The sequence below is a fragment of the Moschus berezovskii genome, chromosome 20 (assembly GCF_049115385.1).
Source record: "Moschus berezovskii isolate FMDL1 chromosome 20, NW_MosBer_1.0, whole genome shotgun sequence".
Taxonomy (NCBI): Eukaryota; Metazoa; Chordata; class Mammalia; order Artiodactyla; family Moschidae; genus Moschus; species Moschus berezovskii.
In genome coordinates this window covers 20,332,597-20,352,150 of record NC_142479.1, presented here as the reverse complement: position 1 = coordinate 20,352,150, position 19,554 = coordinate 20,332,597, and the positions used below count along the sequence as shown (strand labels likewise).

General features: G+C 44.6%; 1 protein-coding gene across 7 annotated transcripts in view; it reads right to left on the bottom strand.

Moving 5' to 3' along the window:
* Positions 1 to 8,578: 8,578 nt before the first annotated feature.
* The window catches only part of MSI2 (musashi RNA binding protein 2), a 402,467-nt gene continuing 391,491 nt past the window's right edge, over positions 8,579 to 19,554 (bottom strand). The window contains exons 13-15 of one of the 7 annotated variants that reach the window (XM_055399098.2): positions 17,834 to 18,042; positions 16,097 to 16,169; positions 8,579 to 13,726 (exon numbers count right to left, since the gene is read on the bottom strand). In XM_055399098.2, coding sequence (XP_055255073.1) covers positions 16,128 to 16,169; positions 17,834 to 18,042 — 251 coding nt within the window. In that variant the 3' untranslated portion in view covers positions 8,579 to 13,726; positions 16,097 to 16,127. The remainder of the gene's footprint in view (positions 13,727 to 16,096; positions 16,170 to 17,833; positions 18,043 to 19,554) is intronic. The other 6 variants (XM_055399114.2, XM_088828606.1, XM_055399122.2 and 3 more) reach the window with 6 other exon arrangements.

Sequence of the window (19,554 nt, the reverse complement as noted above, 5' to 3'; positions counted from 1 at the left end):
GCAGACCCTGGACACATACCATCCTTCCTATGCTCTCACAGAAATAGCCACACATGCTGTTTTCCATAATCCCCTTCACCTAATTCTTTCGTGGGCATTTTTACATTTCTTCCATATCAAGTTCTGATATTCATAGCCATGACTCTGATTAGTGCAAGACGTCAAAGCGCCTTCTGAATCATTAAAGAAAGATTAAATTACATTCAGGATAGTTTCAGCATGAAGTGTAGCTGAACTAATTCAGATTCTCTGAAAATTGGCAATATGATAAATTGCAACTTTACACAAGCCAGAGTGTTCAGCTTGTGTAAAAGCTCAGCAGAGCTGGGCCACTCTAAGCCGTGAGGCCACAGGAACCCATAAACACACAGGAAGGTCTGGGCAGGAAACAGAGCTGCAGTCCCAAGCAGCCAAATGCTGTCACTACCCCGTAAATCTCCCGGAAACTCAAACAGCCGTTAACGTTTGCCGACGTTGTAAGTGATGTTCTCATAATCACTGCCATCTATCTGGGCCTGGCTATAGCCAGGGTCATTTGGTTAATGCAGGATTCCATCTTCATTGCTCTGTAACTAGTTTTTAATCAGCGTTGATTGCTAAGCTGGGATGCTGTGGGCTGGCTCGCCTGCTCTTCCCTCAGAGAGTGCCTGCTGACATGTCACACAATTAACCAGAGACCTGCGGGAGAGGTGGTAAGGGCAGCTGGAGAGCCTGGCAGCTTGGTGCAACCCCAAGCCTCTTCCTCTCCCCAGCAGGGGCGCTCTGACCCCCAGCCACCTCCGGAGTGTTGCTGGAGGGCATCGGCAGATGAGGGGACCCCCTCAAAGAGGCATCTATTCTGACTGTTGCTTTAAATCTTGCTTCCCAGGTGGCTCAGATGGTAAAGCGTCTGCCTGCAATGCGGGAGACCTGGGTTCGATCCCTGGGTCAGGAAGATCCCCTGGAGAAGGCAATGGCAATCCACTCCAGTACTCTTGCCTGGAAAATTCCATGGACAGAGGAGCCTGGTAGGCTACAGTCCATAGGGTCGCAAAGAGTCGGACACAACTGAGCGACTTCACTTTCACTTTCTTTCAGGATGTAGAGGAGATGATGAGTCATCTAGCTATTATGTAATCAGTTCTGACCAACAAAGAGAAATTGATTGGAAGTGATAAGAATCTTCGAGAGAGCTTCCCTGGTGGCTCAGTGGAAAAAAAATTCGCCTGCCAGTGCAGGAGATGCAGGTTTGATTCCCAGCGCAGCTAAGCCTGTGAGCCCCAGGGGTGGGGGGGCCAGCTACTGAGCCCACGTGGCCCAGCTACTGACGCCCGAGCACTTAAGAGTCTGTGCTTCACAAGAGAAGCCACCGCAGTAAGAAGCCTGTACACCACAACTAGAGTGGCCCTCGCTCTGCGCGGCTACAGAAAAGCCTGAACATCAACTAAGAAACCTAACACCCAGCACAGCCAAAAATAAATGAGCTAATTAATGAAAATAAAAAAAGGGAACCTTGGCAAAAGTGTCTTTATAATATTATATAGTAAGAACATATATATAATGTAAGAGCAGAGATGGGGAAGTTTTAACTTTCTTCTTAAGGGAAGGCAGAACATAAAACATTCAGAAATAATATATAGTCATTTCTCCACATTACAAGATTTTGAAAGGGAAGATGAGGACGGAAGTTGGGTGTTCCAGGATTTCCCAGGCAAGGATACTGGAGTGGGTTGCCATCTCCTTCTCCAGGGCATCCTCCTGACCTAGGGATCGAACCCACGTCTCCGTCTCCCACATTGCAGGCGGTCTCCTGCATTGAAGTGAATCTTTACCACTGAGCCACCAGGGAAGCCCAGAGTAGCTTCAGTTCAGTTCAGTTCAGTCGCTCAGTCGTGTCCGACTCTCCGCGACCCCATGAATCACAGCACGCCAGGCCTCCCTGTCCATCACCAACTCCCGCAGTTCACTCAAACTCATGTCCACAGAGTTGGTGATGCCATCCAGCCATCTCATTAAAAATGCACTTCTGGTTGGGCAGTCTCCATGATCCTCATGAGGAAGACATGGGAAATATTCCTCAAGATCCCTGTGATGGCTGTACAAGTTTTCCAAAAAGACGAAACACGACATTTTTAGCAGCTGTATAAAGCAGCAGCTTTTTAGCACCCTAAGTGAAAGTCACTCAGTCGTGTCCGACTCTTTGTGACCCCATGGACTGTATAGTACATGGGATTCTCTAGGCCAGGATACTGGAGTGGGTAGCCGTTCCTTCTCCAGGGTATCTTCCCAACCCAGGGACTGAACCCAGGTCTCCCACATTGCAGGCGGATTCTTAACCATCTGGGCCACAAGGGAAGCCCTTATTTTATAGCAGTAGGTACTATATTGCTGTGGTTCAGTCACTAAGTTGTGTCTGACTCTTTGCAACCCCATGAACTGCAGCACGCCAGGCTTCACTGTCCTTCACTGTCTCCCAGAGTCTGCTCAGACTCATGTCCATTGAGTCGGTGATGCCATCCAACCATCTCATCCTCTGTCATCCCCTTCTCCTCCTGCCCTCAGTCTTTCCCAGCACCAGGGTCTTTTCCAACAAGTACTATAGCACCTTGCATTTTCTGTCAGGCTAATGAGTGTAACTTATTTTTACTTCCCACTGTATTTGTGATCTTGAGCATGTTTTCACATGCTTCGTAGTTTGAGCCATTTGGACCGACTCTTCCACGAATCACCTACTCCTGTCTTTCACCCATTTATCTATTGGGTTGCCTTTGTCTTATCAATTCGTATGAACTCTATGCATGCTAATCTTTGTCCTCTACATTGGGAAAAAATGCTTTGTGCCCAAATCTGTCATTGGTCTATTTTAAGCTTCTTTATCACATGTAAAGTTGAGAGTTTTCTTAGTGTTAAAGGTTTTATATTTTCTTCCACGGCTCTTGGATTTTAGGTTAAAAGCCCCTAGATCATGCACGAATGATGCAGATTTTCTGGCAAGAATCTTTTTTCACGTTTTACATTTAAATCCTTAATCCATCTGGAATTTATTTTTACGAATAATGTAGGTTGGAAGTCAACTTCTACTTTTCCTTCATTGAAAAGCCAGTTGTGTTTGTATTCTACATTATGGAACCTATCCTTTTTCAATAAAGTCAAACTACTCACTACGTTTATCACGCGCTATTACATTCTTATAAATACAAGATCTATTTCTGGATTAATAATTCTATCTCACTATTGACTTTTTCTGTACTTTTGCCACACTGATGAGAATAAAGTGACTTAGGTAATCTTGACATCCAGTAATACAGATAACATTTATTATCCTTTTCAATATTTTTCTTGCTATTTGAGGGGCATTTATTCTTTTTAGTAAATTGAAGATTTATTTAAACAGTTAAAAATTCTGTAATGGTTTTTATAATTGTGTTTTCAATACAGGATACATAAAATTGCGGAGCACTGATGTTTTATATCTCTCCATTCAAGAATGTGATCTTTCCATTTTTTCAGATCTTGTCTTATGGCCTTTAACAGCATTTTATAATTTACTTATTATAGATTATATTCTTACCTTATATAATTTAGCCCTAAATATATATTTTTATTTTCAACATCAGGTACTTATTACTGGATAGAAGTTCAGCTGATTTTTGTATATTTATCTTGTATTCAGTCCCCTTACCAAAGTTTAACACCAATCTCAGTAGCAATTTTTATGTGTTTTCTAAAAACTGGAATCTCTTGAAATTTCTAGGAATATAGTCATATCTTTATCTTTTCCTCCTAATGTTTATATGACTTTCTTATCTCATTGTTTTCTCTGGATCCTCTAAGATAATATTAAATAGTTATAGTGATAGCAGCTCCTCTACAAGTGTCTTATTTTAATTGAAATAAGTTTGGTGTTTCACTGCTGAGGATAATTGCTGTTGGGTTGGGTAGTCTTACATAGTGTGTAATTCCTTTCTGTTTCAACTTTCCAAGATTTCACTAGGAATAACCATTATATTTTCAAATACTTTGTGAGCATACTGTTATGATCATAGTTTTTCTCCTTTATCTTGCCAATGTAACAGATTATGCTGATAGATTTCTTGATATTGAAGTATCTTGCATCCTTGAAATAAATTGTACTTAATCACAGTATATTACACTCTTGATATATTGCTGGATTTTCTCTGAGAACACTGTATTTTGAATTTTTGCATCTGAGCTCCTAAGTCTGTAGATGTATTTTTGGTCTTATATCTATATTGGATTTTGACAGCAAAGTTATGTTAGCTTTATAAAGCAAATAGAAGAGCTTTTCATATTTTAAAAATCTTCTTAAATAGTTCAAAAACATCGGAGTTATTAGTTAGATGAAACTCATTTGTAAACCCACTTGTACCTAGTCCATATTTCAATATTATATCTTTAATTACTTTTTTGATACCTTCTCAGTAATAAATTTGACTTTCTATACCTCACCGGTTTCAGTAATTTATATAGCAGATAGGAAACTTTCAAATTCATCAACATTTTTAGATTTGTTGTCAATAAGTGTTCTTTTCTGTTACTTGTGGTTGTTTCCTTTCCTGTTCCTTATGTTGTTTATTTTTGCTCTTTTCTCTCTTATTTAGGATGATTTTAGTGTTCAGAAATATCCAACTTTTGGAGCTATTTATCCCTTCTATGCCTTTGTTGTTTTCTATTTTATAGCTTTGAGTTTCTATCAGTTGCATCATTCTAGTTTTTTAGGCGCTTTTTGCTGGGTTTAGATGACTAACAATATGAAATCTTTCCATTGAAGGCATTTAAAGCACTTCCCCCTGAGTACATACAGCCTTTGCTGTGTTACAGGTTCACGCATAATGTGTGGTTTTTGCTGCTTTCTAGACAGGTTTTCTTTAATTTTCCTTTTTGATCCAAGGATGGGATGTATGGAATTGTGCTTCTTAATTACTGTGGAACTATAATGGTTATAGCCATACTTTGTTTCTAATTTTATTGGATTATGATAAAGGAATGTAGACTCTAAAATTGCTACTTTTTAAAGTTAAATAATATTAGTATTACTAATTATTGTTCACAATTAATTAAAAATAACAATACTTATTGTTTTGGCCAACTATTGATTGTTGTACATACAGATATACAACAAAAATGTACATTTTTAAAAAGATGCTATATAGGTCATGTGATCTCTTGCTAATTGCATTATTCCTCCATGTCTTTGTGTCTATTGAAAATGTCTAGTTCTGAGAAAGGTGTACTAAAATCTCCTTGGCAGTGAAAGCTCAGAGTCCTGACCACTAAATCGCCAGGGTATTCCCCAATTCTTTAACTAGAGTCTTTTATCATTACAGAATATTCTGTTGAGTGCTTTCAAAGTTAAACACCACCCTCGTCTAATATTGACATTTCAATTGTTGCCCTTTTTTTGTTTGCATTTGCCCATTTTCCCTTTGCTGCCCCTTTGTTTCCATCTTTCTTTATCACTTAAGTGAGTTTCCATTATGGCACATTGCCGGGTTTTGCTTTTCTAAGCACATCCCTCTGTTTTGTAATGGCAGCAAATTCAATCCATTCTCATTTATTAGATAATGACGGATTCCCTTGACCAAATTCCTTACTTTGCTTATTATACTCGTATTTATCTTAACAGTGATATTTCTTATTTTTCCAAGTTTTCGCTTAGCTTTCGATTCTATGTATTTTTCTATTCCTCCCTGAAGTTTGGTTTTCTCTGTGATTGATATTTTTCTGCTTCTTTTGGGGTACAGTTCATGGGCTCAGGCAACCAGGCACACTCAACACTGATAACTGACCTTTGTTGCCAGGCTTGAGCCCAGGGGCAGGATGTTCTGCCACTCAGCAGTAGTAGGGCCATGCCCAAATCACCTGCCCTCCTTGAACCAGAAAACATGGGCAGGTGTGCTCCTGCTTCCCACCCTCTCCTTAGGCTTCTGGACTAGGTTTGGGCTGAGCAATCAAAATGATCTGAGAAAATGATCTTTTCCTTGGCCCATTCCTCTCAGAATGCTAGGAAGGCATGTCGCAAATACGCTCTTACAGGTCTTCCATTTCTGTGGGACAGCAGGGTTTATGTTATACTTTCCCTCTCTCCTGTCCTCAGTATAACAAAACACTGCAGAATGCTGAGGCTCTGTCTTTGGACACACAAGAGGTGGGCTAGATACCAAACTCTCCTGTCTCCAGGCTTAAATAAAGAGGGGAACCTTCTACCATCTTTTCTCAGCACTTGGTGTAGCAGAAATGTCCATATGATAAGGCTGGAATAAACAGGAGACAGGAAATTGGAACAGGGACCCACAGAAGAAATACCCTGGGGACTCCAGCTTATACTCGAGGTCTTGAGGAAGCAGCTACAAACCTACACTTCATTGCTTACTGCTGCTGCTGCTAAATCACATCAGTCATGTCCGACTCTGTGCGACCCCATAGACGGCAGCCCACCAGGCTCCCATTCCTGGGATTCTCCAGGCAAGAATCATTGCTTACAAATCACCTTAAAAGCCAAGAAATCCCTGACTCAGATCTGGTTTAGATCATGCCTTGACTGCTACCACCAGGTCTTGGGACTTGCCCTCAACAAACTATATCTTAATTCTGTTTTCTCTCAGCCATGAGAAGTATCTATTTCTACATCTCTAACTTTCTGATTCTACAACATTCGTTTCATTAGGCAAAACTCTGAACTCCTCGAGGGCAAACGCAAGGTTCCTTCAGTCCCTACTCGAGTCACAGAAGTTGGTTCACTGCCTTCTCCTGCAGGCAGCTGAGAACTCGTTGAGGCCAGCCACCTCAACTGTGTGAGCGAGCCACCTCAACTGCTCCTGCACACTTCCACCGTCTGAGTCCTGCGATGTCACAGGACCTTGGTGCTTATTTCCTGCTCACCCATGGGCTCTGAGGTGCTCTCGACCTGCTCTTCCACTGCAACGCTTTCTCATTGCTTCATAAAATAGTTGCACAATGGAAAAGATACACACACACATATATATATATATATGAGTGTGTACAGCAGAAAGTAACACAGCATTGTAGATCAACTATGCTTCAATAAAATAATCACCACACATACACACGCGGAAGTTCCACAAGCTCCCTGGGGACAAGGAGAGGGCTTCTTCTATGCTGGAGGCCCTGTGACCATGCTGAGGGCTTGAGGTAGGAGGCAGATGGGCCCCTCAGGGTAAAGCAATTGGAGGAGATTCACTCTCTACTGACCCAAACTCCAAGACGAAAATAGCAGGACAACTAAGGGAGAAGGCTGGGCCCTTCCCAGGCCACGTACCTCTCATTCCCAAAGTCAGGAGGACCTCCCGTCTCCCGCCACCACCACCACATATGCACAGAAAAGACTCCTTGCAGGCCAGAAGGGGAGCAGTGTAAATGGATGCTCTACCCAGATGCCGCTGCGGTAGGACCCATCTTAGCTGCTAAGAGCTGTGTAAGCACGTGTGGGAGGAGCCTGAGATATACCAAATATGGACCGTGAACCAGGCAGATTAGAATGATTGGCTAGAGGAAACCCGGAAGAAATACCCCATAACAGTGTCAGGGGAGGCACACTTGACTGGAACCGCCCTCCCTGGCCAGGCACCATAGTAACCATTTGCATGAGTTGTTTTAGGACAGGAGGTCCTGGTAAGGAACAGGGAACTAATAAGCCTCCACCAACCAGAAGAGCTTGGGAAAGGTCAAAAGGAGACAGACACCACCTGTCCGCCCACCTCCCAGAATCCTCCTCTCTGGCATCCATCTTGGCTGAACAAGGCTGCACCACCAGGAAGGACTCTGAGTCAGAATGATTGGCTAAGGACAACCCGGAAACTAATCCCATCACCATGAAACCCAAGACTGTAAGCCATGAGACAAATGTTCTCCTGGGATCCCTTACCCTACAGCTCTCCACCCGAGTGCCCTTTCCCAATAAAATCTCTTGCCTTGTCAGCACATGTGTCTCCTTGGACAATTCATTTCCGAGTGCTAGATAAGAGCCCAGGTTCTGGCCCTGAAGGGGTCCCCCTTCCTGCAACAATTCAAACTGCCATGGGGATGTGACTCAGAGACTCACTCTCCCGGAGTCCGCTCGCGTGTCTACCCAAACGTACTGTGCTGTTTCCCCTCTTAATAAATACTACACTTGCTCCACTACCTTCCATCTTTGTGGAAATCCTTTTCTGCAAAGCCAAAGGGCCAGGGCCCATGTCACTGACCACTGGGGTCTAGTGGATAGGATCCAGTGCTTTCACCACCATGACCTGGCCTCAATCTCTGGCTGGGAATCGAAGCCTTGCTTCAAGCAGTTGGAGGCTGAGGCCATCTAAGATCAGGGTGACAGGAGGCAGGTGTGACCAGTGACACACTCCCCTCCCCAATCAACAGCTCCCCTCCCCCACTGAGCCTGCCTCCACACGTGTATTGTATTTGTATTGTTCAGTTACTCAATAATGTCCAACTCTTTGTGGCCCTGTGGACTGGAGCCCACCAGGCTCCTCTGTCTATGGAATTTTTCCAGGCCAGAATACTGGAATGGGTTGCCATTTCCTACTTCAGAGGATCTTCCCGTCCATACGTGAAAGAACATCAAACAACTCTGTTCAAAACAGTTTATTTTATTTTTGTCAGACAAACACATTGATTTCTGGACCACAGTAGAGGATGGAAACCTTTCACAAACTTATTTATTTGAAAATACAAATATAAAATTATACTTTCCACATCTGTGATGTGAGAGACTGCCATCCACATAGTCATTTTTTACAACAGGGCTTTAAGAAAGCCACACACAAAGACCTGAAAGATGCTTGAGAGAGATATATATATAGATACATATATATGTATATATATAAAAAAAATACTCACTACCAAAGTTGTCATCAGTTTCATACTAAAGTATAAAAGTAAGGGTGAGGTCAGCCACAGTGCTGGGGAAAGTTTTATTTAGATACATTGATGTCCACACGAAACGCTTAGACTTGCATCCTATTACATATGGAATTCCGAGTTTACAATACACCATGAACAGCAGATTGGCTAGCCCACGCTACGCAAAGGACACTCACAGATTCCACACAGGATGGTACAGTATGTACAGAATACAGTAGCAGAGAGCCTTCTGGAAGGCTCTGGAAACTTTTGTCTCTCAGTCTCCATCCCCCGCCCCCCACGTGCCCCTGCCTCCTAGAAACAAACTCCTATCTGAGACAATACATTCTGATTATTTGATAGCCAAGTGTTTGGATTCAGGTTGCTTCCCCAGAGGGGTGGGTTTTTATGTATATATTTTTGTTTTAGTTTACTTACTTTTTTTTTTTTGGTTAAAAAAAAAAAGAAAGAAAACACACATTACAGTATTAAAGTATTGCTTAACGTACAGCGTCTCCTTGTGTAGTGTCTATGCTCAGGACTGGGCTGAGCTGACGTCTGCTTTTTGTTTGGAGTGGGGGGCCGGGTGGAGAGGGGTTGGGGGAGCCCGCCAGTGTCTCTCTTCCATGTGCTTGCCTGCATCTGTCCCTCTGCCCCCTGCCCTCAACCCCCCACCCTGCTTCAGCCTTCCTTAGAAGATAGCCTGGCTTGTGAAGCACATTCAAGAAAGAAAAACATTCTTCCCTCCCCACCCAAGCCCCCAGCCTCCCTCTGTCCCTGTGAGCCACTCCCAACCGATAGAGAGAAGTATGAGTTAGTGTTTCTTTTGTAAACAATTTCATATGCAATATAATACAGAAAGCATGGCTGACCTTCAATAAAAAAAATGTAGTAAACTATATTGCTTTATTCTTGATTATGCTGCAGTGAATGGCAGAATGAAGCAGTGTGGGTGGGTGGTGGTGGCTAAGTCCCTAGCCCTCGTTTGCACTAAAGATCAAAATAGGTTTTGTTTTTCTATATTTGGAACAAAAAAAAAATGTTTTTTCTTCCAAAATCCCCAAATGAAAAATAACCAAAAAGAAAAGAAAAAACAAACAAAAAAAAAAAACCCAAGAAACAAAACCAAAACAAAATTGAAAACAAAAACTGAACACCTTTCAGGTCATTAGAACCAACAATTACCCAATGATTTTTATACTAGTCTAGCAAGATGTGTGTAACATTCACTGGCTGTGAATTGCTGTGCAGTGAAACATTAAATTGACAGCAACAGAGCCATGCTACCTTAAAGTCCAAGCTACGAGTTCAAATTAAGATGAAGGTTATGAAGGAGAGAAACGCAAAGGCCTGTTGGGACTTCGCTTGAATCAAGCCCATGAGCGACTGGGATAGAGTGAGGCTGTCTGGTTTTCCCCGTGGGTGTGGGGAAGGCCACAGGCCAGGTGTGCAAGCTCCTGGGGAAGAGGCCCAGAACTCGGTCATCTCCATCAGCTCCGTGTCCAGGGAGAACCAGGAATCGGTCCAGGAGCTGATGTGCCTGCTCTCCTCCGAGTGGGAGGAGAAGAGTTTGGGGGCCCCAGGCAGATGGATCTAGAAGCCAGAAAGTCACCCGGTGGCTGCTTTATGATTCCGGGGAAAAGCCATCAGCCAAGAGGGTTTCCCCCCAGGGAAGGCGGAAGGTGGTTCCCATGTTCGCCATTGAGCTCAACTGACACAAAGACGAGGCTGAACATCAGTGCTAAAATAATTTACAAAAACCTTTCAAAATGGACTTCTAGATGAGTGGGGACTAACGTGAACCTTAACCTAGGTAGCCACATTAAAACATATCAGATTTCCACGAGATTTGTGCTATGGGCTACTGGGTCTCTTCAAAAGGTATTATAAACATCTAAAACATATTCACACAGATTATCAATTTCTTCTGAGCATTCTTAAAAAAATATTTTTTTCTCTTAGTAAAATCATTTTAATATACCATGCCTCCCTCTTTTAAAAAATAAATTAAAAAAATCCAGTTTTGCATATCTAGCATTAGCATTTAAGGTAGTATGGCACACCCCTTCACAGCTGGGGGTGGGGTGGGGTGGGAATCTACAAAACGCCGTAGAGTCTACCGGCATCTGAACATCGTGAGACCTTGGGTTAGTTGAAACCACATCAGATCAGCAAAAATAAAATGAAAACTTGAAATTGGAAAAAAAAAAAAAAAGAAAGGAAAAAACTGCCCCAAAATTATTAGCAATTTTTTTTTCATAAATAAGAGAAAGTTCTATCCTTACTGGTCCTAAATCTGAATAACTATGTCTAATTTTTTTAAACCTTAATTACGTTATACCTATCAATATGTACTAGAAGAAAGAGGAGAAAAAAAAGTCACTACACTAGTACCAGGACAGCACGCTTACAATAGAGCCATTTTATACAGTATTGACAGACGATGATCAACAAAGAGTCTTCTGTGAGGTGATGGGGGGTGCAGAGAAAGGGTCGTACAGTACATCACCAACATGGACAGAACAGTAATTAAACTCCCTAGTCTAGACACTGAATTTCTGGGAATTTATTGTCTTTTTTTTTCTTTTAATAAAACTTCTATTTTGTTATTTTATTACTTGAACAAGTTTTGATATTTTAAGAGCGCCCAGCATTTTACTTAACCTGGTTGTTTGGAAATAAAAAAGTTTAGAAAGAAAGAAAAACAAACAAAAAAAAAACCTTCACCAAACAACCTAACATTTTATTGAAAAAAACAAAGAACATGATTTAAAAAAAAAAAAGAAAGATGTTGCTGTCTAATTAGAATTGAAAAAGGCTTTTTTTTCTTTCTTTCTGAGTTAGCGTTTTGGAGCCTTTTGCTTGAAGATGCTTTTACGCTACCGTGTCTGTGAATGTCTACATTAGTCTACTTTGTTAGTAAAATTTATAAAAATAGGAGTGCAGCAGCTCCTTATAATAAATGTCCCATTCAGTGTCTCATACTGGCTGTGCCTTAAGTACCAAATTTATAAACGTAACAATTTAAAAAATATTAATAAAACGTCAATATCACATTTTAAAAAAGAAAAAATATATATCCACACTACAATATGTTTTAATGCCATCTATTGAGTTGTACTTCTATAGTTGCTGTTGCCGACCTATTACCAATATTAAAAAAAAGTTAAATTAAAAAATATCCTTCATCATAAGTATCTTTCCCCAACTGAGGACCATATATTATAACAGCCAAATGTTAAACATGTGCAAACAGGAAACGGTCAGTTCTTCCCACCAGTCACAGTGCAGCGATGTTTATACTTTTTATTTTTTAAAATTCTGTTTACATCTACAATAAATTAAAAAAAAATTCTTTCATAGCCTCTCTGGTGATACTTGCAGCACTGAGGTATTAAAAAAAAAATATAAACCAAAAGGTTGCTTTCCTAATTGGTAAATAGAAAGTGAATGGAGAAAAGATTTCATTAATGCAGGCTTATCCACTCCTGGCCCATGGGTCCCTGGAGCTGGGGGGCGGCTGGGGGGATGGGGGAGAAGAGAGGCAAAGTGTCCTAGGGACCTTTGGAGGTGCTGAAATGATTGGACAATAGAAAATGATCAAATATTTAAAAATTAAGACTGAAAAAGAATGTCCCCCCACCCCTCCCCACCCAAGCCAAACCAGGTGTGCTTTGAAACATTAAATATGTTAAATATTAAAATTGTAGCTTTGTTTTTAAAAAACGTCTTGGGAAAAGCAGTTTTTCATATTTTAAATAAAAATCTAACTAGACGGTAACGTTGGAAGCTGTGCACAGACGAGAGGTTAATATGCTGGTATGACACTAATACAGTTCTTAGGCCTATCACACAGACAAGAGGAGCTAACCAGTGTTCTAACCTGCCCCGGGGTCGGCCTGGCAGCTGGGTGTTCATCCGCCTCGGTCACCACCTCGGTTACCGGTCCTCCCCTCCGCCACCCACAGAGCATCAAACTGCCTGGGACCGACTCCCTCACAAAAATATTTTTGATTCTCTCTTTCTTAATAGTTTCTATGTAGTTAATGGAATTGTATTTACAACATTTCTTTTTTAGAATTCACAATTGCAAAAAACCTTATAATATCACCTCTTTCAACAGAAAAAAAGCACTTATAGAAAAGGAGGACACGCAAAACACTGTCGTCCTTACCTTATTGCCGAAAATAGATATACTTAGGTTAACAAAGAGACGCCACAAAAAAGAACCGCTATAGAGTCTGTTCATTAGCCTGCTACATCTCACTTCTTATACAATGCAGAGTAGAAAGTTGATGCCCACCTCCCGCTCGGCACTTCACAACCTCGCTTCTGTGTGTGCTCAAATTCCACCTGAAAATTCATACAGTCTCAGAATTGATACCAAAATATTCAGAGTAATATTACCATCTCAGCATCCTTGAAAAGTGAGAACAGAATTAAACAAGCAAAAAAAAAAAATTGTTTTAAGAAAAAAATAATACCTTAATATAACAATTATACTATGGTTAGCTTTTAACTAGATATTAAAGCTATATGACTACTGGACTAAGTCAAAATCACTACCAAATGTGATTCAAAGAGATTCAAAAGGAGAAGGGGGAAGAGAGAAGAGGGAGGGAAACCATCAAGAAAAACAAAAACAAAACAAAACCAAAATCATGGGATATATATACACATTTAAAAGCTGTTGTCTTATATTACAGCAGATTCGTGAGATGATGAGATGCAGTCAACCCTCGATCCGAAGTGAGCCATCTCTGGTTGGGATGGGGACTGAGGCTGGTGGGGGAACAGGTCTGATGACATCACCTAAACAAAGGGCCACTCAGAAACTTCGCCCAGTCTTGCCTGGACATCCAGGTATGCTCTGCAGGGCACAGGAGGTCGAGGATGTCCGGAAGAGAGCGTAAAGGGGATGGGAGGAGAAAGAAGAGATGTCAGGCAGGCACACTGGTCACTCTCAACTTTCTAACTAGCATTTTCAAAGGATGACTACGTCGGGCTACTGAGGATGTTTGAAAGTGGCCAGGCCAGCAGCTGACTGGGGTCACAGCCTGAGCCAAGCTTGATGCTGGGGAGAAAGAGGGCAGCTCTGTAGCTCATTTTGCTGGCTTGCTAATTTGCTGATTCAATACACTGTAGGAGAGTTCTTGAGGCAATGGTGGAAAATGGGGTCAGCAGATGTGGTCACGCTGCGTTTGCAGCTGGAACGGTGAACTGCAGCGTGACTAGCGCTGCCTTTTCTGGTTAAGAGTCTGTTTTCAAAGCTAAATGTTTAAAAGTGTCTGTCTTTAGGAGATACCCATCAAGGACTGTCCATAACTAAAACTGCAAATTTGTACTTAAAAAAATCATATGACATTAAAAAAAGACTCAAGGTCAGGACGTTTGTAAAAACATGCACAACAAATAACAATCAGCTTTGGTCCTAGGAAATGAGAACAGGCCCGGGATTCACAGACTTGCTGATTGATTCTCCCTGAACTGGCTGGGAGCCGGGGCCCCTCCTTTCATGGACGGTGCTAAAGGGCTGAGGGTCATCCCTGCTGGGCACAGGCTGTGTGTGTGTGTTTTGGGGCAGCCATGTGACTCAACTGGCCCACTTAATCATTTTGGAGGGGACGAGTGGTTAGCTCCATTCTCTAGTCTGTTCCAGCCTTCCGAGTCCTAAAGCTGGATGCGGGAGGCTGGGCTGCAAGCAACCTCACCTCCCTCCATCCGCAGGGAAGCTCTGCGGAGGAGGGTGGGGGCGGAGGCGGCAGGGAGCCCTGCACCGCCTGCAGTTTCCAGCGGGGAGGGAAGAGGCACTGGCAGCTGTCTGACCCCCGTGTCATCTGACTCCACAAGGGTGGAGCCAGCTTCAGCCCTCCACGTTCTTGGGTCCATCAGCCGGCCTTGCTCTCAGAGGAGCCTCGCTTTGCTGGGACCCTAAACCCAGCTGAATTAGTCGTGAGTAGCTCTCCTTCACACTGTTAGCAGCCTCTGGCTCCGGCAGGCCAGCAATGGCTGGGTCAGTGCTGGAAGGGAAGTGGAGGCGAGGGGTGAAGAGAACTCACACACAGGGTTTATTGGGTTAAGAGAGGCAGTTGCGTTAGTCGAGGTGATTCCTTAGAGCGCTATTAGAGAAATCCAAGAGATGTACGGAGCTTGGCTCCACCTGGTCCCCCCGATGGGCCCACTCTACCGGGTCCTGGCTGGCTCAGGGGCATGGAGAAACCCTCGACAAGACGGGAGTCCTGCTGACTACAAACCAAGGTAGCAAATCCACCTCAGCCTTGCTTCTTCCAGAGAGACAGGTACTCATGTCCCAGCTGGGATTTTGCAAGCAGGATCCACTCCCAGGCCTCAGCTGTGGCACTATCTCTTCCGAAGAAACAGACTCTTGTCTCAAGACCCAAAACCAGCTCGCTCACACGGGTCACGGTGAGCTTCCACGAGAGAACGCCCTCCCCCTTCCTGCTGCTGTTCCGGAGAATGAGGGATAACTGTCTTCAATGACAGTATGGCAAGACGCTCCCTCACTGACTGCCCCAACCTCCCCTCTCTTCCACTCCACCCCTTCCATATCCCCATCAAAGTGATTTAAAAAATGTTTAATTAACTTGAGCTCAGTTTAAAAGGTTAGGAAACTGGCAGGGATCCAAATCCATGTAACGCAGGTGATGTCGTTAATTTAATTTGCTTTTCGTGCGGTAATCTGGATAATTACTCAGTAGTTACTGGCAAAAATGTTTTCTTTTCACTGAAAGATGGAGTCTGGCTGTCTCACTGCATGAACTCCAGTGGCCGAGCCCAGCAAGCTCTGGGGAGCTGAGAGGGCCCGGCAACCCTTAGAACTCTCCGCCCCCAAGTCTGGCAGAAGTCCGGCGTCTCTGTGCTTCTGTCCCCCTGGGACGGGCACAGCACAGCATCTCCTTCCAGTTTCCCACACTTTTGATTGTATTTCAAGACAGAGAAAGATGAGAGGTGGGAAAGATAGAGAAAAAGGATCGAAAGAATCAAAGAGAAAAAAAAAAGACAGTGGAAGAAAAATGGGGGTCATGATTTAAGCCAGAGGAGGGATGAGACATTAGAAGGCTGGATCTTGTTGCCCCCACCCGCCCCGGAAAGGGGTGGAGAAAGAGGAGGGAGAGACGATGACGCGATGGGACCAGGGCCCGTGCGTACTTGCATGCCCAGTGTGCATACATGTACGGACACGCCTGGCGGGCGAGACACGTGGCAGAAAAGGCAATACCTCGGAGTGGGGTGGCAACGGAAGCACCTGCTCAGTGGTATCCATTTGTAAAGGCCGTTGCAATCAAAGGTCCCTAAAATTGCACAATTGTTAAGGTCATCAGCACACTATACATGGGAACAGACTGTCATATTCTGGGAAAGGAAATTATTGCTAGGACTAGACTGTGGTTGCCAGCATGAATATGTAATTCTGAGACACTGTGCCTTGAGGGGCTAGGATGACATCCTCCCAAGCCCTGACTCCCCACCCTGGCCTGTCTGCTCACCCAGAGGAAAACTGAGAGCCAGATTCCCAGGGGTGGGTGGATGAGAGGAGAGGGGAGTTTGTGCCACCAACGGTGGGCACTGTTGCACTGAGCCCCAGACAGCCCCCAACGGCTCCAGCTGGGGAGAAGGCCAGCCCCGTGCAGACCGAACGTGACTCGACGTTGCTTATTTCAGAAACCATCACAGTACACAGGTCAGAGACCCAGGTTTTCATGAACAGATAGGGTCAGTGTTTCTGGGTGCTGACCGTGTCAGACGTAGCGACAGACGATCCCTGAAACGGATGCGGCTCTAGGTTGACTAGTTACTGCTCTGGATTAGGTGTTACAGCTGATCCGAGGGGCTGCAACTCACCAAACTACTGCCTAAGTGATATTGGTTCTGGAGTGGGATTCAACAAGGGCCCAGACTGCACAGGCCAGGCAAAGCGTGTGTGTGTGTGTGTGTGTGTGGTGTATGTGTGTGAATGTGTGAGATGGTGTGTGCACGCATGTGTGTGGGTTGTGGGGACGACCTTTCAATGCCAGGGGCAGAGACTGGCTGCCCCGGAGCCCTGATCGTCTGCACTTGCTTTGTTCTCCCCAGCACAGCCCGGTAGGCAGGGTTCTCCCACAGGGATGTGAACTGGGACAGCAGACACTTCCCTCTTAGCTCAAAATCAAACTGTCTCCAAGATGGCGCAGTTGGCCGATTTTCGGTTTCCCCAATGGAAGGGACAGCGAGCAAGTGGGCTCAGGCACATTCATGCTCACACACACCGCGAGGGGGAAGAACAATACAATCTGAAAACAGCATGCAAATCTGTTAAGCAAATTTCCATTGCCTGGATTAGTCAGATTATAGAACCACAGAGCATTACAGATGTCAAATGCACCTGGCCTTCGGGGGCGGGCGGAGCTAAAGAATGCAAAGGGGAACTTACTTGGAACCTATGAGTGAAGGAAACCTCCTGGGACGGGACTTGCACCCCACACTATGTCCCAGGACCCCAGGCAGGACTCTACTGACTCAGGCTGTCACCCTTCGGGGACGGGGAGCTAGCTCCAAGGTCCCAGCCCCCCTGAATCTCCAGGAGGCCGACATCAAGCAGAGGGGCTAGCCCCGGGGTCTGCTATTAGCCAGCAGCTGCCTCAGCCTGCTTCCTTAAAGTATCACACACCAGCTTTTGAGGGAGGAACACTTCTTTTCATTTTGCAGCCGGGGATGCAATGGGTTGTACATGCGGTTCAGGGTTGAGTGGGCTGAACGTGACCCAGGAGTAGTGACCTGCCCACTCCCTCCACTACACCTGTGGCCTGCGCACGGAGGCTCGTCTAACTGGAAAAGCTGCAGCCGGGGGTGGTGGACATGGGTGTGGCAGGGGACCCGATGCCTGCTCCTGGCCTGCCGGCTCTGGGCTTCCCTGGCACACCACCCCCTCGTGGGCCGCAGGAGACAGGCAGGAGGGCAGGGGCAGGGAGGTACTTACAGCGATGCCGTGGCCGAAGCCCGAGCCCGGCTGAGGGCTGGCGGCGCTTATGTAATTCCCCACTCCGGAGTCCTGGCTGGCAGGGCCGTAGAGGTCGGCGACGGGTCCTGGGCTGTTGGCCCCCGGGAAGCCTCCGGGCCGCGCCGGGTTGGAGCCTGCCGGGGAAGCGGGCCCGCCAAAATTCGGTTGAGCACTGTAGCTATTCAGGACTGGTGTGCAGAGAATAGAGCTGGGTATGAGGCCGGAAGCCAGGCATGCACCGGTCACCACAAGCCAGACACTCGGGAGGAACAGCTGAGGCCCGACTTCTAACACTCAACCAAGGCCATGCGAAGACATCAGCAGGGACTCAAGAATACTCAGCCCAGGCTACTACTAAGAAGCTCGGAGCTCCAAAAAGAGATAGAATAAAAAAAACAACCATTCAACACAGTATGGCAACCAACCAGGGTGCTTCACTGCCCACCAAATTATCACAATAGAAATAGATATATGGGAGAGAGAGAGAGAGTTGGTTTTTTTTTTTTTTTCCACATCTGAATTGATGCTCATGCAGTCTTGTCTAGATCTGGGCACGTTGAGACAGCATTCACATCCCATGCAAACTACAAAGGAACTAGTTTTAGACTACACATTGTGTTAATATTGATATTAAAACGTGACAGGAAACAAAGCAATTTGTGTCCAGGAAAAAAAAAATCTTTGGGGAGGGAAAATTTTTGGTTTCACTTTTTTTTCTTGTTTTTGGATCCATTAAATGACAAATTTGTTTTAAACAACAACAACAAAAGACAAAAAAGATCTTCGGCTCTTCCCCCCGCCCACTGGCTACCCCCTCCCTTCCCACCCCTCCCTTTTATATCCCTGAATGAAAGTCGTCAATACTGAACGTGGTCGGAGGATGGGATATGTCATGGAAGATTTGGGCATCTTAACATAACCGTAATGATGGTGGCAGAGGGTTCCCTTTTGGGGTGGAGAGCAAGGGATGGAGGGAGGGATGGGGTGGGGATGGAGAATCTGGAGGCTCTGGGCCAAAGCTGGTGAAAATGACGCTACAGGACACCCACACACTCACCTCCTGCAGTAGAAGGAAAGGGGGGATTTAAACTTTATTTTTCCTTTTGTTTAAAAAAAAAAAAAAAGACAAAGAAGTATGAATTCAGAGCATACTGACTGGACCAATTTATCACTAAAGCGTATCTGACCGAAAAGCCTGCGTTCTATTGGTTATCTTCAGATAGACTCCAGACGGAAAGAAGAGCGAGGACTGGACCTTTGCTACAAGGAGACGAGACTTCACACTCACATGTTCCTCGGGGAGTGTGGTGGGGAGGGGGCAGGGTGAGGAGACGCTGCCCCAGGCCCCTCCTTTACTCTCCCAAGGTCCATCGTTCCTGCCCCAGCAAGGACCACAGCTTGTCAACAAGGTTAACTGTGTGTCTTCTTCATTTCCCTTTAGTAGCTTAAATCTTTTATTTTCCATAATAGAAAAAAAAACAACAACTTGTTTTATACTATAAAAGGAATTTCTCATTGACTTTTGAAGTTCAAGGTGAATCTGGGACTGGCCTGTTCTGGACTAAAATTCATCCATCTTGAAGAACCAGACAATATGGGTTCCACACCCTTCCATGAATCCCAGGGTTGCTCCTCATGACAGGCTTCTCCCTCCTGCCTCCCTCAGCATCTCCCTCTGCCCTGGGCCCACCTGCCCTCAG